This window comes from Dryas octopetala, chromosome 1, assembly GCF_963921425.1.
Source record: "Dryas octopetala chromosome 1, drDryOcto1.1, whole genome shotgun sequence".
NCBI lineage: Eukaryota > Viridiplantae > Streptophyta > Magnoliopsida > Rosales > Rosaceae > Dryas > Dryas octopetala.
The window spans coordinates 25,914,579-25,942,171 of record NC_141366.1 but is presented as its reverse complement, the minus strand read 5'-3'; the positions used below and the strand labels follow the sequence as shown (position 1 = coordinate 25,942,171).

The 27,593-nt window shown below is 43.2% G+C and overlaps 2 protein-coding genes and 1 long non-coding RNA gene across 3 annotated transcripts; 2 read left to right on the top strand and 1 right to left on the bottom strand.

Annotated features, from left to right (window-relative positions):
* Window positions 1-2,272: 2,272 nt before the first annotated feature.
* On the top strand, window positions 2,273-5,805 carry LOC147299442 (uncharacterized). The gene is made up of 3 exons (XR_015119925.1): window positions 2,273-2,609; window positions 3,289-3,346; window positions 4,554-5,805. It is a non-coding gene; the product is annotated as an uncharacterized LOC147299442 (long non-coding RNA).
* Window positions 5,806-12,020: 6,215 nt separating this feature from the next.
* Window positions 12,021-13,737, top strand: LOC147299441 (uncharacterized). The gene is made up of 3 exons (XM_086230588.1): window positions 12,021-12,663; window positions 12,745-13,157; window positions 13,246-13,737. Coding segments are annotated over exons 1-3 (906 nt in total). The 5' UTR covers window positions 12,021-12,662.
* Window positions 13,738-15,161: 1,424 nt separating this feature from the next.
* On the bottom strand, window positions 15,162-15,515 carry LOC147299440 (uncharacterized). Its single transcript, XM_086230564.1, has one exon. It carries the CDS (start codon window positions 15,513-15,515, stop codon window positions 15,162-15,164), a length of 354 nt encoding a protein of 117 aa, XP_086086690.1.
* Between the last annotated feature and the right edge of the window lie 12,078 nt (window positions 15,516-27,593).

The following is a 27,593-nucleotide window of genomic DNA, read 5'->3' as shown; positions in this document are numbered from 1 at the left end:
AGCTCTTGAAACATCAAAGAAACGTCCGAGAAGTCTATCACCTCGTAGTTCATCCGAGTGTAGTTTTGAAAAAGAAGAGATGGGTGATAACAATGAGAATAATGCCAACCCATGCCATCGTTTGAGCCACTACTCATCTCCATCTCTGTCCGCGTAACCCTTATGCATTAGTTATGCACTCGTGGCAAACGACTTTGAGATCAAGAGTGGTACGTACAATCCATTTATTGCCGAGTTTCCATGGGCTGAATGGTGAGGATCCTATTCATCATTTGAAGGAATTTTCTGGAGTATGTAGGACCACCAAGCATCGAGGGGTGGATGAGAATTAATATCGTCTCAGGTTGTTTCTATTCTCATTAAAGGATAAGGCCAAGAAGTGGTTGTTTTCTCTTCCTAGTGCATCAATCACTACTTGGGTGATTTGTCCAGAAATTCTTGAAGAAGTTCTTTCCCGCAGCTAAGACCAATGAGACAAGGAAGGAGATTCTAGGAATTGTGCAAAAGGCAGAGTAACAATTCCATGAGACTTGGGAGCATTTTCATGAGTTGTTGAACATTTATCCGCATCATAATCTTGAGCCTTGGTACTTGGTGTGTTGTTTTTATCAAGGATTGTTGGAAAAAGACCAATCTATGGTGGATGCGGCTTGTAGAGGTTCTTTTATGGCAAAAACCAATGATGAAGCAAAGATGTTGTTTGAGTCACTTGCTTTAAATTCTCAACAATAGAACTTCAATCATGCAAGAGGAGCACCAAAGAGGTGTATGTATGAAGTTACAACCGTGCCAAGTACTATTGAGAAGCAAATTGCCGAAATCAAGGGTATATATGGTGCAAAGTTTGACTTTTACTCAAGAGAAGATGAGTGTGCAAGATCAAGAGAGTTCAATAGAGCAAGTTAATCAAGTTGGAAGCCTCCAAAGAGGACTGAATGATCCGTTTGCGAATACTTATAACCGTGGTTGGAATAATAATCTCGTTTTTAGGTGGAGTAATAACAATGGGCAGCAAGCTAATGTGAGTAACAATTCTCAGCCCTATGTGCATCCAAATGTTGATAAGTCAAGTTTGGAGGACAAAATTGCACAAATTGCTCAAAGCACTACCTCTCTTGCTCAAAGCACCAATGCGTTCATGAATTGAACCGAGCAACAACTCCAGGCCATCGCTAGTCTAGTAGTGCAAGTGGGGCAGATTGTGACTACTTTGGGACAAAGAGAGCAAGGAAAGCTCCCAAGTCAAGCTGTTGTGAACCCTAAGGGTGTTGAGATGTCAATGCAATGTTGAAAACTACAAAGAAAGTTAAAAGGGGAAGAAGAGACAAAGTCACCAAGACTAAAGAGGTGATCAAAATTTTTGATGATGATGATGTGGAAGAGGAACCGAGCATGGATGAAGAATACACAAGTGAGTCCGAGATACCTCCATTGCCTCAAGTCGACGTCACCAAGTTTCTACCCACAGCGAGGGAGATGGAAGCTATAGAGAGGAAGGTTAGAGAGTAAGGTCGTAGTTTCAACATTCCAAGGGAGATTGAGACTTATCTTTTCAACCATCTTCTGATGAAAAAGAAGCACCCTGGAGTCTTTATCATGTCTTGCCGCATAGGGGAGCATGAAATTAAGAGAGCTATGATTGATGATGTGTAACAACCCGACCCAAATTTCTTTAGAAATTTAAAATTTTTATTTAACTTTATTCATTTTAAGAGATTTTATAAGGAAACAAAATTTGAAAGACCTTGGAAAATTTTTATTAAATTACTTTAGAAATATTTTAAGAATTTATTTGGTGTGTTCACTAACAATTGGTTTAACAATATTTCAAAACTCATTGGCTAAAAGTTTTTTTTTTTTTTTTTTTTTTAATTTGGAGACCTTGTATTTTTTTTCAAGATTTATTTTGATTATTTTAAGAATTTATTTGAGAAATAAAAAAGTTTTGGGTTAATTTTTTAGTTTTTCTTTTTAAATTGGGCTTGACCCAAAATTGACTTTTCTTATTAGTGGGCCTTCGTTTTTGACTGTGGGCCCGTTGGATAGGTCTTGAGTCCACAAGTTCGTAGACACAAAGCATGCGTCAATCAGAGTTACAGATTAAAAGTTGTGGACGTGTGAAGTCGAGGGCATTTTAGACTTTTGAATTTGGGGTTTTTTCTAAATTTAGAAATTTCTCCCCCTTTCTAAAACCCTTTATCTCTCTCTTATTTCACTTTCTCTTTCTGACTCCCGCACTCACTTCTCTCTCTCTCTCTCTCCGGCACAGCCAACCCCGACCAACCGAGATCGCCGGCGAGCTCCTCTCGCCGGTGCCAACTCCTCCAGACCCCTCTCCACACCGGCTGACCTTTGTGCACGCGAAAACACCCAGAAACCATCTCAGACTGCCGCTGTCTCTCTCCTCTGCTCTCTCTCTCTCCTTCACACCCCCTGCAAGCACACATGGCCCAGCCACCATAGCCACCCGACGCCGACCACCTTCCCTAGCCTCTCCTCCAGCCAGCCCAACTCCCCTGCGCGACCCCTGCTCGGGAAACCTCCAACAGGACCGCTGGCTCCTCCTCCAATTTCCGTTAGAGTACAACCCTCAACCTCAAAATTTTCTGGTGGGTTTTCCTTTCCCCACTATGAGTTTCCATTTTCTTATAGATTGTTTAATTTTGAGCTTTTGGGTAAGATTGAGTTTGAGGGGAAAAGCCATTTCAGAATTTGCTTGGGTTTTTCGGATTGAGGGCTGTTCTTTATGCTTATTTGGAAAGATTTCAATCATAGGAACTTTAATTGATGTTTAACTTTGAGAAGTTGAGTGGGTCTTGATGAAATTGTTTTATTTGGCTATTTTGGTCTTGAAAACAACAACATTGGGCGGCACCAGTGGCGGTCTCGAGCCCCCACTGTCAATCCTTGAAAATAAGATATGTTTTAGAGTGATTTCTAAGTTGGTGGTTGACCTTGGCTAGGTCCGAAGTTGTTGGAGAAGCCGAGAGGTGTTTGGACAAAAGTTTGAGACTTTGCCGATACCAAACTCACACCTTAGGACGAATTTTTCGATCGAGGTATGCTTTACGTAGATTTCCTTAAGTTTAGACCATGTTTTGGAGTTGTGGTTGAAGTTGGTTTGAGCCGAGCAGTTTTCGAGGAAGGAGGGAGTGTTTTGGGATTTTTGTGAGTAAGTAAATTAATCGTTGGGCTGTACAAGTAAGGGGGTGTGACGTTAGGTTCGTACCCACACTCTATTTGTGGTTTAGTCGAGACTAATGATATACTTTATGGTTCTATTTACAGGCGAGACGACCGTGGGTCGAGACGATTCGGCGGAGGGTCAAAGCTAGGAATCTTAAATGTGAGTAGACTTTATTTTATGAACATTTTATGAAATTTATGTTTTGATTTATATTGGTTTTTGAATTTGTTTGAGAAATAGAAATTGAATTGGACTATTATCTTGAATGTGTTTTTGTTAAATTATGTTTTTATTATTTATTTTGATTATCATGAGTTTTAGCTTAGAAATATTGATCGAGAGTTAGACATTTTTCTTTATGAACATATGTAGTGAATTTCAATGGTTTAAGTATCTTTTGACATGGGTTTGATTTAAGTTATGAGTTTTATGAATTTAAATGGACAATGGTGTATTTATATACATATATATATATATTTATATTTTTACTTATGTCAAATATGTTGCAAATGGAATATTACGGAAAGGCCCAATTCAATATGATTTTACGGATTGGTTCCAATTAACATAAATTATATAGATTTATAAGAGATGTTTGAAACGAGGTGATCTTTGAACGGTCAGAAATCTTGTTTGAGCACAAATGATTTTGATATTAAAATGAGCAGTTTTAAACCGTCCTATTAGTACCCCTTCAGTAGGTATAATTTTGCTCTGCACTCGCCTAGAGATGACTCGGCGATGTATGACCAGCATTGGCTCTACACTTGCCTAGTCGGCGGTGTATGAACAACATTATATTGCTCTACACTTGCTTAGTTGGTGGTGTATAACAACCATTACCTATTCGCTCTGCACTTGCCCACTCGGCGGTATATGACCAGCATAACATTTTGCTCTGCACTCGCCTCGAGATAACTCGGCGGTGTATGACCAGTATTATGAGCTCTGCGTGCACGTATAACCAGCAGTTCCCCGGGTACTAGTACGATGTGATTTTATGCAGTCCTTGTGATCTTACTTTGATTGAGTTTTAAGTTGTGAGATTTAATTATTTGATTATGAGTATTCTCATTTGAGGTTTTAATTTATATTACTACCTAATATATTTTGTGAGAAATTTTGAAGTCTCTAATATACTCGAGTTAGTTAAATCTTTACATTTAAAGGCTTTATGATGTTTTTAGAAAGATTTGTAAATTGATTTTAAAACTGGGGGAATTCAAAGAGCGAGGTGAGGCCTTAGAGTTAATTAAATTTTAATTCTTGTGAAAAGATAATTAAATTTTGTGCTTCGTTTTCATGACTTGTCCACTCACTGAGTTTATCTCATTTTTTTTTTCGATTTGTTAATCTTTTCCCCCAGGTAGTAACGGTGGTGGAGGTCGAGCCAATCACGTCGAAGCATTAACGTCCATTTCTATACTCGGACCCTGTAGGCGCCACTTCCATTTTGAAAAATTCCTTTCACTTTAATATAGAATTCTTTGTAACAAAAGTAGTGGCTCTAATAACCATACTTAAATTATAAGTTATTTTGTATTTGTTGGGTCTGAGACCTCTTTTTGGTTGTGGTAGGGACGGTTGTTGGTTTTAGAAGTGTTTTACAGGTTTTATAATTTTTGGGTTAGTCCATTTTCAGGAGAGGTTTTGCCGAATTTTCGATAGGATTTTCCTTAATTTTGGATCCCACAGGACCTCTCCAGGTTTCATGGTGGAATCCGGGGGTGGTTCTGTCATGATGGTTCCGCTATCAATGTCATGCCTTTGAGTGTATTTAAGGAGCTTGAATTTGTGAAGGCTGACTTGCAAGAGTACGAGTACACAATTGGTTTTGGGAATTCTTCTACTGAAAATCCCATGGGTAAGATTGTTGATGTTTTGGTTAAATGTTAGAAGTTACTAACCCCTACATATTTTGTAGTGCTTGATGTGCTAGGGATTGCAAACAACACCTATCTTATTCTTGGGAGGCCGTTTCTGTGCACTAATGAGATGAAGTTTTGAGTGCAAACTTGCATGATGACTTTCTCTCATATGGGTCAAAAAGAGTTATTCCAACTCATTGACGATCTTCCCGAGAACGAAGTGCCTATGTTGTATGAGAATGAGAAGGAAGAGATGATAGAGTTTTTCAAGCCTTTCATGATCGACGACGCCGAGAGTAGCAACATGGGAGAAAAGAGGAAGAAAAGCCGTAAGTAGAGATTTGGCAACGTCTGGCTGAAGACGTAACATCAAACGCTGATTGGGAGGCAACCTAAGTTTTTGAGAAAATCAAGAGATAGAGTCAAGAAGATCACAAGGAGGCTGTGCCTACACTTTGGAGGATCCTTTGCTTGCCTATGCAAGTAACCATTTTAGTCTATCTTTGCTTTATGAACCAATTTCAATTTTTGTTTTATCTTACGGATATTGTTGATTTCCCTTAATTTATCATGCATGGTTATTATTTCTTTCACATTGAGGGCAATATGTCATTTAAGTTTGGGGGGAAAGACAATTTTTTTGTTAAGGTGTTAGTTTTAGTTTTTAGGTCATAGAAAAAAAAAATTTTTGTTTTCAAATTATGGAGTCAAATCCCACATTAAAATGCAATTCTCTAGAGATTTATTTCATCTTTGTGATGGAATTAATCTTTAGAACCTTATTGTGAGACCCCGTATTTTTCAAAGATTTATTTTAAATATTTTGAGAATTTATTTAAAGAATTTTGGGAATTTATTTGGAATATAAAAAGGTTTTGGTTTAATTTTTAATTTTTGTTTTAATTTGGGCTTTATCCAAAAGTTGACTTTTAAAATTAGTGGGCTTTCGTCTTTGACTTTGGGCACGTTGGAGAGGTCTCGAGTCCACGATTTCATAGACACGTAGTACGTATTGATCCGAGTTACAGTTTGAAAGTTTCGAGCATTTGAAGTGAGTGACAAACTTGTAATTTTTACAAAAGTGAGTTTTAAAACCCAAAAATCAAATTTTTAATCCCATTTATCTCTCCTCTCTCACTCATCTCTTCTCTCTCCCCAAGTCTCTCCTTTCTCTCTCCTTTCCTCCATCTCCGCCCACCCTTTCCCCCTCAACAATTTCGCCGTCCGGCCACCCCACGACCAACAACGGGCACCGGCGAATTCCTCTTGCTGTCGCCGACCCCCAGTAGCCCTCCCCTTCGCCAGTCAACCACTATAGACAGAGAATCGACGCAGAACATGGCCGATCCTCCCCGCCGGTGATCTGCATTTTCTGGGCACGACGCGACTCCGGAACACCTTTCCCCTCGTCGCGGCGAGCCTTTATGTGTCGTTCCCTCACGCTGATGACCACCGTACACGGCAATACGAAGACTGAGAAGCCGCGCTTTCTCCGGCGATTTTTTGGCTTTTCCGGCGACTTTTGGTCGTCGACCCAGTTATGAAAGTTTATCCTCTTGGTATCGACTTTCTTTCCCCCTTGGTTTAGTTGGACAATTTTGAGAATTTGGAGGTTGAAATTCTAGGGCTTGTACCCATTTCGGATTTTTGAGTTGTTTTTGACCCATTTCAATTGAATTGAAGTCTTTGAATTGATTTTGGGCTCGAATTTGTTGATTTTCTTGTATAAGTCTGCTTCACCACCGCTGCCACCGCCAGCTCCGCCACTTGTGGCGGCAGGTTGGGTGGTTTTTCTTGTCAAACAACCTCCCCAGGACATCCAAAGGCCAATTCTTGGGTCTGTTTGCATCTCGGTGAGTGTTTGTGTATTGTTTGGGGCCGGAGAGCCACCGTGCGTGGTGGTTACCGCCCATTTCAGCTGTTAAACGGCCAAGTTGTGATCTGGATATTAAATTGTTGGTTGTCTGGTCTTAACAGGTACACGGGCTCAGGAAATCGCATTCTCGATGCCGTTATGCTGCCGGATTTAATATCCGAGCAATGGTGCCGTGAAGGGCATCTCGATCATTTCACGTGGTTGCACAGTGAGTGAAATTAGATAGATGATTATTTGTATTGTGTGCTTGTATTGCATTGTTTTCTAGGACTTGGTAAAGTATAGGCTTGAATCTTGAGGATGGAATTGATGATGATTATGCAATTCTGTTGTTAATTAGGATGTGAATGATTTAAGGTTGAGGTTAATAGTTGACGATTAGGCAGTTCAATTGTAGAATGATTATTATTATTTATTGATGGAATTTGATGTGAATATGAGGAATTATTGATTTTCTTGATGCTTGGATCATTGGTGAATGAAATATTATGTGATTGGATAATTATTATTTATGCTTGATGTTATTATGGATTATTTATTAGTATGAAAATTGAGAAAATTATTGAGGTTAGTTAATTAAGTCATTTCACTCATACGAGCTTTCGAGCTTACCGGGTTTGTTGTATAACCCGGTACACCATGGATATGGTGTAGGGTTTGTGTTTTGCAAGTTAAGCAGGCTAAGGTGGCAGTGAGGAGAAAACGAGGTAGTACCATTTTATTTTGATTTAACCAATTTATACAGTGATTTTACATAAATGTTTTTGGGCTCACACTCTGATTTATCAAATGTATTTATTTATTATGTTAAGTGCATGACTCATTCTTTGAAAAGAGGGTTTAAATGGCAAAGTTTTAGTGTGTTTATGGGCCTGAGGTTCAGAGCGTTACAGTTATTACGATATTGTTTTTAAATAAAAACAAAATTTTGAGTCTTCTTGTTTTGGTTAGTTTTAGAGTCCCAACACATTTGATTGATTTTTTATAGTCATTGAGAAGCATGCTTAGCTTTGTAATATATAATATTTGTTCTTTTTTTTTTTTTTTTTTTTTTTTTTTTTCTAATATAGCTTCATAACCTATCTTGCAATTCTATGTGATTAGGCATTGTTTTCATGAATTTAAGTTATGATATGCATGATTTAGTAATTCATTTACATTGTAGAATAGACTTATATGACCTATGTGAGTTGTTGAGCTCTGTTCTTTATTTGTTGAGTGTTATACACCCATTCTATTATATTCTTGTCATTTAAGTCGTTGTTTGATTTCATTATTGTTTCCTATTGTTCAAATACTTGGAATATGCATTGTTGTGAATCAATGAGCTAGAACTTCTTTCTTATTCTACAGTAAGTTTGTTATGACCACATGATCCTATGAGATGATTTTAGGCCTTGTTTATGCTACCTAGAGCCAGAAAGCTAACCATTTTGTGTTTTTATCCCTAGTTACCCCTTTTGAGCCTTATAAGCATTTTTCTTCGTTTACCCATATCAAACCCTAAGTTTGAGGGTGTTATATCCCTCAACCTGTGTACCCTTTCGTCTATGGTTTTGCATTTGATTTTATAATTTTTGAGATTGAAAAGAAATATTTATGAGTAGCTTGATATAAAAGGAACTGAATTATGCTTGAATGTGTAAGCCGAGCCCTTATGTTAAAAAAGAAAAAAGAAAAAGAGAGAGAATAAAAATAAAGAGAAGTGAAGGGACGGTTTTCAAAGGATTAGTATGTGCAAGATTCGAGCTATGAAGTGCTAATATGCAAAGCATGCCTCTAAGTGTTATTTTGAGTTGCAATTTCATATAGTTTAGCCCTTTGTTTATCCTATTTCTTTCAATATCACACCTTTACCTAAGCCTTCATTATAACCTTTTGTAAAAGCCCTATTTGATCTTAGATGAAGTGTGGTTCATAATGTGAAAGTCTAGATGAGAGGGAAGTCTATGGTTATTGATTTTATTTCAAGTATGATGATTTTCCTTTTATGAGATCATGTTTTTCAAATGTGCCTTTCTTTCATGCTGTTATGTGAGCTACTTGTTTTTTATTACATACTTCTCTCACATACACCTTTGAGTGCACAAATCAACCAAATTCTTGAATGATTTATTGTGGAGAGTTACCATTGTGAGCTAGAATTAGAGTTGAATCTATTTTGTGTATGTCGATCTATTCTTTGCTTGTCTAACACTTAGATTTATGATAAGAATAGCCTAAGGCACAATAGAGGAGTAAGGTATTGTTGATGCTCAAAAATGGTAAAGCAGTCAACGTCGAGTCGAACCACGTAGGCCCGTTGACCCACCACTGAGTGGATGACACGTCGAAGTGGGGCAGGAACGGGTAGCTGGGTCCGACTGGTGAGTAATGAGAGAGAATGATATCCAAAGCACCCTGCGCAAGTACACAAAAGTGAGCGGGAAGGGCACCGGTGTGGTACCGGCCAAAGCTCCTCCGACGTTCAAGTCAGTGTTCTGAGAGATCTGAGAGCAGAGTGAATGAATAGTATAATATTGATTGAATTGTCCTTTTGTGACAAGAAGGTACCTCTTTTATAGTACCTTTGGAAGAGTGTCAACCAATCCGGTGATGACACGTGTCCCTTGTGATGACTTGCACTATAGGAGCGCCACGTGTCACCGGTCTCAAGGATCCGAGTGAGTTGACACGAGTCGGGGGCCTAGGAGGCTTGAGCTTGGGAGGTCGGAGCCTAAGAGGCTAAGGCCCAGGGGGCCGGAGCCTATGAGGTCGTGGCCTAGGAGGCCGGAGCCTAGTAGGTCAGGGGCTAGGAGCCCAGGAAGGGCTTAGTCTTTTGGGCCTAGGCCCAAACAGCATGATGTTAAGCCTCGTGTGACTTGTCGTTATGCCCAGACGATTAATCATACGAACAGAAGTCCCCCAAGTTTCCGAGCAAAAGATACTTCTTGGTTGGGAACTTTGTACATAAAAAAGTCTGAGCAGAACGACAAGTAACCACACACTTGTTCCTGCTTAAGCTACTGTCTAGAAGTCCCCCAAGTTCTTTAGCAAGAAAAGCTGTACTGCAGGAAAGCTTGGGGGTTACATATGAAAGATCCTTTTTTTTTTTTTTTTTTAAAATTTCTGATCACCCTGTATTTCGAGCAGTAGACGCTTCGTGTAATCCCAGTGAATCTCGTCCGATTTTAATGGTGGGATGTTGCCTTCTGTAAATAAGATGTTGGAACTACATGGTATAGCTCAGATATAAAATACCCACCCCAAATCTCACACTTGGTACTGTACAAATATTTTTGAGAGAGAGAGAGATATTAAAACAACTCAACAGCTGTGTGAGGAAACAACACAGAGGGAGGCTGCTCGGGTGAGAGGTGTGAGGGGGGCTGACTGAGCTCGGGCCGAAACTTTCGGAGTGGCCGGAGCTACTCGGGTCGCAGGGGAAAGCTCGGGTTGGGGAAGGGAAGTTCGAGTCGGGGGGGAGTGCTCGGATCGTGGTGCTCAGGTCGGAGTGGAGGGCTCAGATCGGGGTGCTTGGGCCGGATTCAGGGCAGGTGAGCGGCGCGGGGGCTGTTTGTTCTGGAGAGGCGGCGCGGCTCGGGTGTGTCTGGAGGGGTAGCTGCTCTGCCTTGGCGCGAAGGTGGTGGGCTTGGGCCGGACCTGAACACGGGCTCGGGTGCCCGGGTGGGCGGAAGAGCATGGGGTCTCGGCTTGGTTCTCTGGCCGGATCTTGTTTGGGCTCGGGCCAGATTTTGGACAGGGGCGGCACGGGGGTTCGGCCCGGGTTAGGTGCTCCGATCACGCAGGGGTGGCTCGGGTTGTGTAGAAGGGGCCGGATTGGACTTGTGGTGCTCGGGCAGCAGCGCGGATCGGCGCGGGTCGGCGCAGCGGGGCTGGTTGCACAGTGGGTGGCGCCAGAGCAGCTCGCGTGTGTGCTGGTCGGCTCGGGGCGGCTGCTGGGCTCGGGTTTTGAGGTGTCGGCTCTGGCTGCTGCGCAAGGGTTGCTCGGAAGCTCAGGTGCTCGGGTGCTCGGGCAGCAGCGTGGGCTACTCCGATCGGCGTGGGTCGGGCTGTTTGTTTCGAGCACTTTAAGGTAGGCAATTCAAAATTCTTCCTACCCACTTTATTTATCGATTTTGCCTTGAAAAATTGAGAACTGTGAGCAACTGTGGTCGTCCAGCCCGAGGCAGACCTTGGAATTCTGTTTGTTAATTTTGTGGATAATGTGAGTAGGGGCAGGTGGAGGTGCAAGTGGGTGCAAGTGGGTGCAAGTGGGTATGAGCCTTGCCGAGCACTAAGTAGGCAACATGCCTTCATTTTGGGACTTTGTAATTTATTGGGTGTTGTATTTTTGGCCAGGTACATAGGAGACAAGATAAGTGGGTCGGAACCCGTCTGAGCTGTTGGAGCCGCGAAATACAGGTAAAGGCTTGGGTTTTTATTGCTCTTTTTCTTGAATTGATATTGTGAATATTGGCTTTGATAAATGATTGGTGGCTGAGCATGTGAAAAGGTGATAGAGTGAATGTTCCCAAATTGGGGTAGAGGAGCACATATTGGGGGGGAGGGGTGGGAAACCAGTATTAATCTGATATGTCAATGGTGTTGTCTTGGTGTTCCGAGCACTTCCCATATTGATTTGTGGTTTGTCTTGGATGGGCAGGTGCGCTGAGGTCGGACATTCCATGGCTTCCTCAGATGATAACAGTTCTATGGATGAGGAGGAGTCTGATCGGGCGTCCACGAGTGATGGGACGCCGATGAGGCCCAATATGCCCCGACCCCGGATGGGGTGTGGAAACATGGGGGTGGGCAAAGTGCTCAAGACCGTCAAGGAGAGCTTATCCATGGTGATGGAAAGTGAGGGAAAAGGCACTGGTAGTGAGGACAGCGATGACGGAGAGACGCCCACCAGTTGTGGTGATATGGGTAGGCACATTGTACCTAGGACATATTGTCCGTGAATGGGTTGTGTAAGTTCAGGATGAAGGAGGAGGAGCTTGAAAAATTGAGGGTGGAGTTCCAAATTCCTGATTATATCCATCTGAGCCTCCCGGGAGAGGGTGATGTCTTGAGTGACCCGCCGGAAGGGCACATTTTGTGTTTTGCCAAGAGTTTTCACCATAGGTTTAGACTTCCTCTCCACCCCTATTTCCAGTATATGTTAAGGAAGTTATGAATTGAACCAGCTCAGCTGACGCCCAATAGTTGGAGAACATTAATTGGGCTGTATGTGTCGTTCCGGGATGAGGGATATGGTGCCCTGAGTATGGCTCAATTTTCACACTTGTTTGAAATTAAATCGAGTCCCAATTTGCGAGGGTGGGTGTACTGCTCACAGTTGGAGAACGGGCAGTTCACCGATGGGACAACTCGCCAAATACAGGTAGGCCACCCAGACGCTCACAAGGAGTGGAAGAAAAAATGGTTCTTTGCGAGTGGAGCCTGAGAATTCGGCCGGAGTGAGAGGAGGACCATGAATAGGGTGCCGACCAATTTCCACATAATAGGTTGTCTGGTTCAGCCGATGCATTAGTCTGTGGACACTTAGATTAGTAGCTGATAATGTGCTTGTACTAATAGGAGTCTTTTGTTGTTTGATTTTGCAGGGGGCAAGTGGGAGAGGCTTCCATTGTCGGAGGATAGCGTGGAAGAGGTGCGAAGGGTGCTTAGTCGACCCGCCCGAAAGTTGAGCCCAGCATACCTCTTGTCTCCTGAAAAGTTGGCCAAGTACGGATTCGGAGCTCCAAGTGAGTTTCTGTATTTTCCCCTCTTGGAGTATTAGTTGATGAGATAATAACTTGTGCTCATTGATTTTGTTGGTCTTTCAGTGAAAATGGCCAATACGAAGAAAACAAGTAGACCGGTTGGTCCTGCCCCACCTACTCAGAGGAGGATGATGATGGGGGCGTTGTTGGCCGGGGGTGCCTTGTCCCAAGGGAATACAAATAGAGGTGCGTCGGTGCCCGGGGGTATGAGGAATAGTGGGTCTACCAACACCTATGTTTCGAAGGCGGCTTCTCTCGGGAGGAAAAGGAAGACTAGATTAGATGCGGCCGAGCACGGGAGAGAGGGCAAGAGGACAGCCACTGCGTCTAATCCGGTCCCAGAGGAGGATCGTCTGGTACAGCAGGCAGTGACAGACTTTGGAGAGTCCTTGAAGAAGGGGAGGGATGACCGGGTGATTGGCGATGGTGTTGAGCCGCTATCTGTTTTGCAGCGAGCCTTTTCCGAGCAGTCCCAGGTAAGGGAAAGTGGTATATCATGATGAGATTTCTAAAGTTTAAACTTTATAGCTTGTGATAACACTTTCGTGGCATTCGACCTGGCAGGCACTGTTCTTTACTTATCAGGCACATGTTAGTGTCCTGGCCACGGTGGAGAAGATGAAAGACGAGATGTCGAGCTTCGTGGTGTGGAAGGACAGAGCGCTCTCAGCCGAGGAGAAGATCAGTACCCTGGTCGCCCAGAACCATGCGTTGCAGGCCGAGCTGCTGCAGGCTAGGAAGGAGGCGGACCAGACTAGGCAAGAGTTGGAGCAGTGCGGGCAGGAGCTGAGCCAAGCCAAGCAAGAGTTGGACAATGAGTATAACAGCGACTATGTCATGGGCTTTGGCGATTGCAAATTAGAGCTCGAGAAGATGTGCCCTGACTTTGACTGGGACCGCGTGCGTGGTCTGCTAGGGGCTGGTAATGAGGTGCATGGCAACGTTCCGGAGGAAGGTACCCAGGAGGTAGAGCATGAGAGAGGATCCACAGGTGGGGAGCGTGACATGGGAGCATCCACAGGTGGGGAGCGTGACATGGGAGAGGATCCCAAATAGATATCTGGAGCACTCATGGCCCAGGGGCAAGGGTGGGCGGACCATTGCCCTATTTTGGTTTGAGTTGTATGGTCGGGTCGGATGTGGCCCGTACCAACTTGCAAACTCTTTTGATTATTAAGTTTTGTACTTATTGTTATTTTGATGATTTGGAGGGTGTCCGACCCGTTATGGGGTAGGATGCCCTTCTTTTTAATATATGGTATTGCGGAATTTTCTCGAATGCATAGTACTTAGTTTCCCTTGGATGCATGAAACCTATTTTTCTTTGAATGCATGGTACTTAGTTTCCCTTGAATGCATGATATTGATTTTCCCTTGAATGCATGGTACTTAGGTTCCCTTAAATGCATTGGTCATAGCCGCGCCTTGAATGCATGGTACTTAGCTTCCCTTGAATGCATGGGGCGGATATGGGTAGGGTCGGATGTCGGATGTCGGATGGCCCGGGGGTCCATACAGACAATTAACACTGTGAATAAAAATGAAGAAAAACGTGTCCGTAGTAGGACTTGTATTTATTTAAAGCGATAAGATAGATGAAATTGGAAAAAAGTCCCCGGGGGGTACAACATTTGTCTACTTGTAAAAGTAGCGGAGGTGCTTGGCGTGCCAAGGGTGGCCGAGTTCCTTGCCGGTTGTGGCGCGGAGCCTGTATGTGCCTGGACGGATGACTTCAATGATTTCATATGGTCTTTCCCAGTTAGGTTTCAGAGCACCCGTTTTGGCCAAGGTAGTGCTGCACAGGACCCAGTCCCCCACTCGGAAGTGGCGAGGCTTAACTTTAGAATTGTACTATCGAGTGGCCCGTTGCTGGTAGGCATACTTGTGTAGCTCAGCCTGGGTCCGATGCTCTTCAGCTAGGTCGAGACTGAGGGCTAGCTGGTCAGCATTGTGCTCAGGCTGAAATGTGTCGAGGCGGTAAGAGGCAAGCCCGACCTCAACTGGGATGACGGCTTCAGAAGCAAAGACCAAAGAAAATGGGGTTTCCCTGGTCGAGGATCGACAAGTCGTCCGGTAGGACCATAAGACTTCGGGTAGGAGGTCAGGCCACTTTCCCTTCTTTGCATCGAGCTTGGTCTTGTTGACGGCCTTAACCTGCCCGTTGGCCTGAGGATGACCAGGAGAGGCAAAGAAAACCTTGTTGTTGAATGCGGAGCAAAATGACTTGAACTCTTTGTTGTCAAACTGTTTGCCATTGTCGGTGATAATGGCGTAGGGGAGACCAAAGCGGCAAATTATGTTTTTCCATACAAAGCTCTTGATGGTCTGGGTGGTTGCCTTTGCCAAGGGTTCGGCTTCCGCCCACTTAGTGAAGTAGTCCACTGCGACTACTGCCATTTTGAATTTTCCTTTCCCCTTTGTCATTGGTCCGATTAGGTCGATGCCCCATTAGGTAAAGGGCCAAGGACTGTTCATGGTAGTTAGGGGCTCGGGTGGTTGTGCGGAAAAGTTGCAAATTTTTGGCACTTTATGCATTTATGGGTGAGCTTCTTTGCATCAGCGCGGAGGGTTGGCCAATAATAGCCTTGGCGAATGGCTTTGTGGGCTAAAGATTGAGCCCCTGCATGATTGCCACATACCCCTTCATGGATCTCCCGGAGGATATAGTCACCTTGCTCGGGGGTAAGGCATCGTAAGTATGGCATGGAGAAACCCTGCTTGTACAACTTGTTGTTGATAATGGTGTACCGGGAGGCTCTATGGCGAAGGCGCCGAGCCTCAGTCTTGTTCGCAGGTGGGTTCTCATGCCTAAGAAATGCGAGGAGAGGGTCCATCCAACTAGCTTGTTACTCAGATTGGCAGACTTCCATAACATCAGTGCTGCGCTGAGGTAAGAACTCATCTGGGACAGACTTCCCGGCTTCATGGTCAACTGCCGAGGCAAGGCTAGCTAGAGCATCCGCCCTCTCATTGTCTGCCCGAGGGATTTGTATGAGCTGGTATGCTGAGAATTGACTGAGTAAGCTTTGAACTTTTGTGAAGTAGGCGGCCATGCGCTCACCCTTGGTCTGGTATTCCTGCGTGACCTGGTTCACCACAAGTTGAGAATCGTTGTACATTCTGAGTTGCTCAACGTCCATATGTAGTGCCAAAGATAAGCCGGCGATGAGGGCCTCTTATTCAGCCTCATTGTTGGATGCCTGGAAGCTGAATTAAAGAGCATACTCGATGGTGGTCTGGTCAGGGGCGATCAAAACAAGTCCGGCTCCACTGCACTGCTGGTTAGAAGATCCATCAACATATAAAGACCAGATTGGGCGATCTAACCTGATTGCTGGAGTTGAAGAAGTTGGTGGGTCGGTGGTCGACACAATGGCGGAGGAGGGCTCAGCCTCGGGTAGGAATGTAGACTCTAAAATGAAGTCTGCAATGGCTTGTCCCTTGATCGTGGGTCGTGGGCGGTAGGAAATGTCAAATTCGCTCAGCTCAATGGACCATTTGATAAGTCGGCCAGAGACCTCAGGTCGCTGCAATACTTGCCTAAGTGGTTGATTAGTGAGAACCACGATAGAGTGAGCCTGGAAGTATGGGCGGAGGCGCCGGGCTGATGTGACCAAGGCAAGGGCTAATTTTTCTATCTCTGGATATCTGGTCTCAGCATCTTGCAGGGCCTTGCTGGTATAGTACACTGGGTGCTCAATCCTATCCTCAAGTCGAATTAGGACTGAGCTGGTGGCTGTCAGGAAAACAGACAAGTAGAGGAGTAGCTCTTCCCTTGACTCGGGTTTAGAAAGTAGAGGTGATTTGCCCATGTACTCTTTCAGATCTTGGAAGGCCTTCTCACACTCCGGAGTCCAGTCAATGTATTTTGTCCGAGCCTTGAGGGTTTTGAAGAATGGGGCGCAACGGTCGGTGGCCTTAGATATGAATCGTGTCAAGGCGGCGACCCGGCTCATTAGGTTCTGGACTTCCTTCTGAGTCCTGGGAGATTGCATATCGATCAAGGCTTTGATTTTTTCAGGGTTGGCCTCGATCCCCCTTTGGCTTACCATGAAGCCAAGAAATTTTCCCGAAAATACGCCGAATGTGCACTTGGCAGGGTTCAGGCGCATTTGGTACTTCTTGAGCACGGAAAACATCTCAGAAAGTTTGTGGACGTGGTCCTCCGCCCGGACACTCTTGACAAGCATGTCGTCCACATAGACTTCCATGGATTTACCAATATATTCTGAGAAGATGGAGTTGACCAAACGCTGGTAGGTGGCCCCGGCATTTTTGAGTCCGAAAGGCATGACTTTGTAACAATATACGCCCCTGTCAGTAATGAAGGCCGTATTGTCCTGGTCGGAGCTGTGCATAAGGATTTGGTTATAGCCGGAGTAGGCGTCCATGAAACTAAGAAGTGCATGGCCTGCTGTGGCGTCAACCAGTTGGTCAATTCGAGGAAGAGGAAAACTATCCTTGGGGCAGGCCTTGTTGAGGTAGGTGAAGTCCACGCACATCCGCCACTTGCCATTTGATTTTTTGACCATCACAACATTGGCTAGCCAATCCGGGTAGGAAACCTCGCTGATGAAACCAATTTTCTGTAATTTGTCGACTTCGTCCTTCATAGCAGCATAGATTTCAGGCTTGTACTGCCTACGCTTTTGTCGGACAGGGCGGTGCCGCGGATTAAGACTTACGCGATGGGAGATCACCTCCAGAGAGATCCCAGGCATGTCATCATAGGACCATGCAAAGACTTCAGCATTGGCACAAGGGAAGTGAATGAGTTCTTCTCGGAGAACAATACTGAGCTAGGTTCCGACCCGTACCTTGCGGTCTGGGTAGGCAGGTGAGATGAGAACTTCTGCCACATGATTGTCATCTGGTTGGGCAATAGCTCTGAAAGATGAATCCCGGGGATCTTCAGGAGGATCGGGGGTAGGGCAGGTGAGGGAAACAGAAACAGCCATAGAGGGCTTGGCCTCTTTCTTCTTCTTGACGAAAGTCGTATAGCAGGACCTGGCTGATACCTGGTTGCCTTTGACTACCCCCGTGCCACATAGGGTTGAGAACTTGATCAAAAGCAAGTGAGTGGATATCATAACCTTCAGTTGGTTAAGGGCTGGTCGTCCTAGGATGACGTTATACGCTGTGGGGCAGTCGACCACCAAAAAAAGAGTGGTTGTGGTAGCGGACAAAGGATACCTCCCGAGGGTGAATGGAAGGTAGATCCCGCTAAGAGGGGTGACTATATCGCCCGAAAAGCTAAGTAAAGGAGCGACCGACCGGTCAAGCCTCTCCTGGTCAATTCCAAGAGCTGTGAAGGCTGAGGCGAAGAGGATGTTGACGGAGCTACGACAATCGACAAGGATCCGAGCCACATCAAAATTAGCTATGGTGGCCTCAATGACCAAAGGGTCATCGTGTGGAAAGATTAAATCACGTTCCTCTTCCTCAGCAAAGGAAATGGGCGACCACCCGAGCTTAGGAGTCTTTTTTCCACGGTGGAAGTATACAGCCATAACGCCGGAGCATTGCTGAGCAGTTTGGGCATATTCCTTCCTAGCCCTGTTGGAGTTGCCAGCGAGGGTTGGGGCCCCCACAGATGGTATTGACCCGCTCCCGTCGTTGTCCTTCGGTCTTGGCCTTCTCGGTGGCTTCCTTGTCTATAAAACCATCTAACTTCCCTTCCTGTACCAAAATTTCTATTGCCTCCTTAAAGGCTCTACATGCTTCAGTGTCATGGCCATGGTCGTCATGGTAAAGGCAAAAGAAGTTCTTATTAGCCCGATACCGTGTTTGTAGTGGCCGGGGTGGGAGCTTAGGAAGTATGTCCTTGATCTGGGGATAAAATTCTGTATAAGTAACAGTGAGAATTGTGTAGACTTTGAACTTGGAGGCATAGGATGTCTAATAAGTTTCCTCCCTTCGTTGTCCTCCGCCTCTACCATCACCAAATTGTTTCTTGGTGAATTTATTGAACTTTTTCCCGGACCCCCCATACTGGTTACCCGAGTAGGGCTTGGGCTGGGGTGGCACTATGATGGCCTGGTCAGTACTTGGGCGATCCATGGTGGGCGGCTTCTTTCCATATGTTTTGAATTCATCCGTGGCATAGGCAATGACCTCTTGCATGAGTTCCTTATAGGTGTGCGGATTGCGGCGGTTGATTTCAAACAAGAAGTCTCCCTCCAGGAGACCACCCTTGAAAGCAGCGAAGGCTACCTTCTCATCACAGTCGCGACACCGAGATCGCTTTAGCTGAAATCGGGTGATGTATTCCTGAAGGGATTCCCTGCTGCCCTGTCGGACCCGAGTCAGGTCATCCGTGGTGTAAATCCTATCGGTCTGGATGATATACTGGCCTAAGAAGAGCTCTCGGAGCTCGTTGAAACAATCAACCGAGCCCAGAGGAAGTTGGTAGAACCAGTCCCTTGCACTGCCAGAGAGGGTGGAAGGGAAGATTCGACATTTCGTAATGTCGTCAACACCTTTGGACTCCAGGGCTGATCGGAAACTCATGAGGTGGTCATATGGGTCTTCCTTTCCCGTATACAGAGTTATCTTGGGAGGCCGAACGTCGCTGACCGGAGGAGTGGACAAGATGCGAGTTGTGAAAGGTCCAGGCAGCACCCTTGTTTCTAAAGATGGGTGCCCACCGCAACTTCCCCCCTCCACTCCCCTCAGGCGCTCATTGATGTCCATGAGGAGTTGCTGGAGCTGGTCTGGTGGAAGAGAGCCGCTGTTACCGGAGTCAGCGACTTGCTCACTTGTGAAAGTGTCATCTTCCGCACGGCGCCCAGCCGAGAAAACCTGCTCTTCTCCCCGTCGTCGCTTGGGACGACTAGCCTCCTCCACCTCAAAGTCTTGGGGACGTGGGTTGGATTCACCCCGGTTCGTCCGCTACTCTTCTCGTCGAGAGCGGTTGTCTTCGAGCAAATGACGAAAATCCCTATAAATATGGAATTCTTCAGAGCGGGTAGGATGCTCGCCAGATCGGGCCCGGCTGACCGGGTGGACAAGTCTCTTTTGGAAACCTGGGGGTGGGTGGCTACCTTGCCCTGCGTCCAATTGACGCGGAACATTTTGGTCCCTTTGGGGGGGGGTTCCTTCTCTCACCACTCCGGAGAGTGGTGTGTTCATCCCTGTCGTGGGGGTTCCTCCTCTCACCACTCCGGGGAGTGGTATGTTCTTCCCTGTCGCGGAGGAGTCGCTCATACAACTGTGTTGTACCCTTTTGGAGGTCGAGCTGTTTCTGGGTTCGTTGAAGTTGAGCCTCCAATCGCTGGATGTACGCCTCCTGGTCAGATTCGGCAGTCTTCTTGCCTCGCTTGTCACCCAGCGGGGTGTTGTCGACTTGGTCGAGAATAGGACCTCCGTCAAACATTGCAGGGGTCGGAAGGTCGGAAGTCCGTGCACCTCAACTGAGGGTAGAGAATCAAATGGGGAAAATTTGCTACGTTTCCCACAGACGGCGCCAAACTGTTGATGCTCAAAAATGGTAAAGCAGTCAACGTCGAGTCGAACCACGTAGGCCCGTTGACCCACCACTGAGTGGATGACACGTCGAAGTGGGGCAGGAACGGATAGCTGGGTCCGACTAGTGAGTAATGAGAGAGAATGATATCCAAAGCACCCTGCGCAAGTACACAAAAGTGAGCGGGAAGGGCACCGGTGTGGTACCGGCCCAAGCTCTTCCGACGTTCAAGTCAGTGTTCAGAGAGATCTGAGAGCAGAGTGAATGAATAGTATAATATTGATTGAATTGTCCTTTTGTGACAAGAAGGTACCTCTTTTATAGTACCTTTGGAAGAGTGTCAACCAATCCGGTAATGACACGTGTCCCTTGTGATGACTTGCACTGTAGAAGCGCCACGTGTCACCGGTCTCGAGGATCCGAGTGAGTTGACATGGGTCAGGGGCCCAGGAGGCTTGAGCTTGGGAGGTCGGAGCCTAAGAGGTCGGGGCCCAAGGGGCCGAAGCCTATGAGGCCAGAGCCTAGGAGGTCGTGGCCTAGGAGGCCAGAGCCTAGTAGGTCAGGGGCTAGGAGCCCAGGAAGGGCTTAGTCTTTTGGGCCTAGGCCCAAACAACATGATGTTAAGCCTCGTGTGACTTATCGTTATGCCCAGACGATTAATCATACGAACAGGTATGTTGTTTGAAGCAGTATTAGAATTTGAAGAATTAATATTTTATATGCCTTGCTTTCTATGTTATTGATGGTTATGTTCATGAAATCAGTTGTTGGATTTAGATGAGTCAGTTTTGAGTATTTTCTTTGTTTTGTTTGCTCGAGGACTAGCAAAGTCTAAGTTTGAGGGTGTATTGAGTGTGCATTTGATGACATTTTATGTTACTAACTCCCTAATTTAGAGTGCTAGAACTCGACATTTTTGTGTGTTTGGGTTTGTTTTAGTATTTTGTAGATTAAATGAAGCAAAGATGGAAAAAGAAGCTAAAAGAGTCGTTTTAGGACATTTCCTAGTCAAACTAGGAAAAGAGGAGAAATCCTGGTCAAATCAGGAAAAGTTATAATCCTAATCGAATGAGGATTCCTAGTCACACAAGGAAAGATCAAACTTGAAGAAGAAGAAATTATGATTTTCCATGGTCAAAAATGAGAAATCCTTGTTAGACTAGAAAAACCTAACCCTAGTAGGAAAAGGGGTCCTAACTTCATTGGGAATTAAGATGGGAAAAATGGTAAAAGTGAAATCCATGTTGGACTAGAAATCTTACTTCTACAAGGAATCCTAGGTGGACTAGGAAAAGTTGGTCAAAGTCAACTCATATGGTCAAAGGTTTTAGAAGCTTCCACAAGTTATTGGGCCTCCATACAAGCAAGTATTGAAGATTGGGCCTAAGGAGCATGCACATGGACTAGATGAAGCCCTAGAGGAGTTGGCGCATGGGAGAGTGGGCGTAAGTGATGCCGCAAGCCCAAGGGGAAACCCTAAGCCTTACCACAAATCCCATTGCTTAAGGGACAAGGAAAATTTTTTTCCTAGTTGGTTTTGGACTCTCCACCTCCTCACTCTATATAAGGACCCTCATTCTCTCACAATAGGGGGACTTTTGAGAGCTTACAACTTTAGAATTTCAGAATATTAGAGAGAGAGGATTTCGACATTGAGAGGAAGAGGAGAAAGCTTGTCGCAAGCCCTAGCTAACCCTAGCCGTGAGGCTCCTTGCTTATGGTCTCTCTCTTGCTTCCTTCTTTGTGCCGAAATCCCTTGTGTGTTTATTTAATGTTTTCTCTTGTTTTTCTTATTACAATTGTTTAGTTTAGTTTATTTTGTTGACAATCGATTGAAAATTTATTTATATTATGCATCTTTGGTTTTTGAATTTGTTTATTATGATTAATTAGTTGATTATTCTTGCATGTTGAGATGAAAATTAAAGTTTTAATTATGTAATTAACCACAAGTCTATCAGTCTTCTAGTTGTTGGTTTGATGTTTGCATGTAACAAAATTCTATTATTTATTAGAATTGATCCTATTTATATGATTCCTTTGACTGGGACCTTAGGAAAATTGCATCTAGTTTAAGTTATAAAATTAAATAAGCTTAAAAGGATGATAATTTCAATTGGTAACAAGTGGGTTACCTAAGAACCTATCCGTGATAATTAGAATTCATCGAAGTTCATATAGATCGATAATCAAGATACTCTATGCTCTATGTGTTTGACGTTCCCCAAGAATAATAATGACTCTTGCATGACTAACAGTCCTAAGTATAATCAAGCTTTAGGAAACATGTGTAGTTAACTAATTAGGGCAAAGCTTAGGAAGCTCCTAGTTATGTCATAGAGGAACTATTGCTAAAAGATAATAATCAAAACTTTTAGTAGTCAAACTTTGTTATGTTGTGTTCAACTGATTGGTAGTAAGGTTTGTGATAGGGGATTACATGCTTGAAATGGATTTTGGATTCTCAATATTGCAAGATAATCACGTGTGTGTGTGTGTGTGAGTTTCAAAACCTACAACCCCCCTTGTCGTATGTGTGTGTTGGTGTATTCTAGCTGATAAGTAAAATTGGTTTGTTGTGTATTTAAACATTCCTCGTGGGATCGACCACGTACTTGCATCCTTTGATATTAATGTGATTCATGCACTTACGAGTATACTTAAAGCCCTAATATGTTTTAATCGATTGATTTTTTCTCTAAAAAACAACAACATTGCCCCACAAGCTTCCTTGCAACGCAAGGAAGTTGCGTTTTGGGCTGCTAAGGGGGATTGGCATCTCTCCTTCTCTCCTTCTCTCCTTCCTTGTGCCCGGGCCTGCTTGTGTGGGTTGGGTGTGCGCGCACAGCATGTTGGCAGTAAGGCCTTGCGCCTTGCTCGCGAGCTGCTACTCTACCTTACGCACGCATGGGGGCCTAGGCGCAAGCTTATAAGAAGTTGGGCCTTTCAAGGCCATCTTTTTGTTTCTTGCGAGCTTAGTGCTTATGTGAGCTCCTCCCATACATTCTCATGCACTTGGGTCTTGTATTATACTTACCGCATTTCTCATGCATATGGGCTATGACGTACTTGATGGATGTTGTCCCTCTATTGAGTTTGCATGCATGATGTGCCAACTCTGCTCCTCCCTTGGGTGTGCATGTGTGGAAATTGATGGGCTCGTTCCTTGGGCCTTCCCTCTTGTGTACTAGAGTGATGAGCTGCAAGGAAACTTGACAAGCATAAAAGCTTGCATTGGTGCATACGGCCTAGGGTGGGAATGCTTTATGCTTGGCCTTCTCCAATTTGGTTCTTGTGGCATTGGTGAGCTTAATGGGCTGCAAGGTTTTAGGCTGTAATAGAATCTCGCCGGTTGATTTGCGTAGGCCCTAAGGCCCATTTAGGCCTTCTTTCAGCTCCTTTATTCTATCGAAAGCCCATATAGTCTCCAAATGTGCTTAGTTTGGCCTGTTCTAACGTAATTGCCCTAAAAAGCCTAAAAACACAAAACCAAAGTAAAACCTACAAAAAGTTCAATTTCTAGCAACCTAAATGAGAGAAATAATGTCTAAAAAGATAGTATGAAATGTGTCCAACATAACAACAGCCATCTAGTAGTCTAATAGCTTAAGGTGGAAGAGCTTGTTACATATATAGTAAGAGGTGGAGGATTCTTAGAGACTCAGAAGTCAGAACTTAATTTTGCAACCTCTTACTGAACAAACAATTCAATTTTGCTTTCTCTTCTTCTCATATAAATACCTGGGAATACTCTGTTATTTTTCATTCAATCTTGTTTTACAACAAAAAGAGAGGGAAAGTAAGGAAGCTTGAGTTTTGAAGGAGAAAGGTCTTAAAGTTGAATTCAGTTACTTATATTTGTGATTTAAAGTTGTTGAAAGTTCATTCTTTTTCTGAAATTGGTTTTGGGGTGTCCAAATCAAATTTCAAAATCTTATTGAGGTCCAAATTTTCATGGTTTATTTGTAGGTTAAATTCAAAGTTAGATTGTTAGTATGTTATTCGTACCCCTAGCTTGGGTTCATTTTATGGCTGGTTGTATAAGCTTCAAAACGAGTATTTATTTTCCAAATTTCGTTAAGTTTTGATAGGTCAAAATAGGGTGTGAATTTGGGTTCATGAAACTCCATAAGTTTTGCAATTTCTTTTTTGAAGAAGATGATGAATACTAACATTGTTCATGCCTACTCGCACCGCAAGAGAGTGGCGCAGCGTGAGGTTGTTTCCGGCCAGTTATTTAACATATTCTCACTCTGTTTTTCATCCCGAATCCAATGGAATTGGTTTGGAGACCATATGAGACCCGTAGCGATATGTGTGAATTACACTATTTCTTTTTAGAGAGTAAAAGTAAATAGAATATAATCTACTTGGTTTTTTAAAAAAATATTTTTATGCACTTGTATGTTCGGGTTAGACTCAAATAGACCTAGCAAAAACACACACGACACGAAAATTTACGGGTTCGGGTTTGAGGTTATCGGGCCGGGTTGATATCAGTGTCACCTGTTAGTAATCCGTTAAAATAACGGGTCGGGTTAATTTGCGAGTACCCGTTATGACCCGTTAAGGAATAAATATATTTTTTTATATGAGATTTATCATTTAATTTGTACATTTCTTAGATATTTCTTATGTGAAATATTTAAAATATACATTTATGTAATAAAATATATTTATTTATGTGATAAAATGTATTTATTTATGTAATAAAGTATATTTAATTCAAGTTTTTTTTGTTGAAAAATGTATATTTTTTTCTTGACGGGTAAAAACGAGTCGAGTAGTGTATACTCGTTATTTTTTGGGTCGGGTTCGAGTTGAAGTTTTTGCCACCCGTTGATTAATGGGTCTGGTCGGGTTCACCCGTTATCACTAACAAGTCTTGTTGGGTTTGACCTGAACCCGCTTCACCCGACTCGTTTAAGGTCTAGACTTGGAAGTATTTCTAGAAGCTAGGGAAAAGAAATTTAAGCACTAGCTAGCTCGGAATCAAGGTAGGGAATAATTGGGGAACTTCTACAATTGAAATTTTGACTTTATTAAACTTTATGAAAAAATTTATTTGTGTAGTTTTTGTGAATTATATTTTCTCTCATCGTATATGATATATTTGGATTTATTTTCGATTAAATGTTATTATATTATTTTCATTTGAGCATGAACATAAGGATGAAATAAGTTGTTGTGAGAGATTGATTGGGGAATGAAATTATGGGATTATTGGAAATCTTTGCATAGTTGAGTGTAAACTCTCAATAGGTATAATATCTCAGGTCAGCCCAGTGTGCACAAGGTTATTATTGGGTAATTCGGGACTGACGACAGAGAGTTGAACAAGATGACTAGCAAAAAGGGGAATTTAGTTGATGATATTAAAGCATTCGAGTATCTATTTAAACATGGAAAATAGAACGTTGAAAATTAGGGATTTTACCTCTATGTTCTTGACTTCTTGATTTAGTTTTCAAATTCAACAAACAACATGTTGCGAATTCGAGAGAGATAGATAGAGAGAGAGAGAGAGAGAGAGAGAGAGAGAGAGAGAGAGAGAGAGAGAGAGAGAGGTCAAACTAGAAGGGGAAAGCTAAAGAAAAAAGAAGACACTGAAATGGGGTTTAGCGTATGCCCCCATCTAAAATCTGGGTCTATCTTGCATTACTTTTTAATTTTCTAAAGTCATTCATGCATTACTCTTTGGATTTTTTTTTTCATAATCCGTATTCAACATTACTTTATGGTACCAAATCCATAGCTTCAACCATTATTTTTGTTCAACATTACTTTTGCCATTATTTTTGCTTACCAGATCATGAGAACAAAAATAATGGCATACTATATCCATGAATCTATATGCCATATATCCATGGCTAGATCCATGTTCTCTGAATATTCAACATTCCCATTCTATTATGTAGTCAACCAGCCCCTCTCTGCTAATAATGGTGCAAGATCTGATCAGACCAAAACCCACCTCCATTGCTTTGGTGAAATTTTTTGTTTTTCTATTTTCTTTATTTTGTGGCTGGGGTTGGGTAAAGAATAAGAGGAAGAAGAAAGAAGAGAAAGAAATAATTGTGTAATTTGATCTCATTTGATTATGGTTGAAATTATCACAAGCAATGTGTTCAAGGTATCTCAAAACCAGATTTGGATTTAATGGAGAAGAAGAAGAAGATGCAAAAATTGCAGATGTGGAATTTTCGGTAGACAATGTGTAATTTTCGGTCGACAACCTCTTCTATCCACTAAAAATTCCACATCTGCAATTTTTACATCTTCTTCTTCTTCTCCATTAAATTCAGATCTGGGGCAGTTAAGGGTAGGCATGTTCGCCACTTGCAGATTTAATGGTGTAATAACTGAGGGATTCTTTGTAGTATTTGTAATTATTGATATAAATATATATATATTAATTACAATAAACCTCTCATAACTTTTATTAGAAGAAAGAAATTAGAGAGGTGCAGCGAATTGAAAAGAAAAAAGAAAGGAAAGAAAAATAAAAGAAGAGAAAGCGGCGCTGGAAGAAAGAAAAAGAAAGGAAATAAGAAAAATAAAGGAAATAAGAAAGAGAAAGAAAGAATGGGAATTCCATCTGGCTATTCAATGAGTTATATAGAATTCTATGGCCATGGATGTATGGCATACGAATTCCACCAGTATGGCATGCGAATATTCAACAAAAGAATATTCAACATTCAACATGTTCAAATCCAAGGATATATGGCATACGAATATTCAACATGTTCTCTGCACAATCCGTATGCCTATATTTATGGCCAGATCCATGCAAGCTATAGGTTTCCATCTGGATTTGTTGCAGTCTTCGATCAGATGAGGGAGGGAGGGAGGGAGGGAGGTAGGGAGGGAGAGAGAGATGTGGATTTTTTGGTCTACTGGTGAAATTCTCGGTCTATAACATATATATATAGAGAGAGAGGTATTTTGGTCACAGAAAATACAAAAGAGCTATAAAAGTAAGTTTTGGGCCTTAGGGGTCAAAAAAAGCTTAACATTAATTAAAAGGGGCTATTTCATTAAATTACTCAAAAAACTTTGAGAATCTCTGATACCATCTTATCATAGAGGAGTTCTTACCTGCACCGGGGATACCAATAGATTCTCTCTCTCTCTCTCTCTCTCTCTCTCTCTCTCTCTCTCTCTCTCTCTCTCTCTCTCTCTCTCTCTCTCTCTCTCTCCTCCACCTCTCTCTTCTCTCTCTTTCTCTCCCTCCACCTTTCTCATTCATTTTCTCTCTTTCTCTCTCCCTAGTGATACCACACAAGTGGTATCCCAAGGATAGGTAAGTTTTAGGGAAAAATTTTCAAAAAGGACACCTACTTAGGGGTCAATCTTAGTTTAGGACACCAGTTTGGGTTTGTGTTAGTTTAGGACATATATTTTGGGTTTGTATCAGTTTGGGCTTTTCCGTCACCTCTGTCAA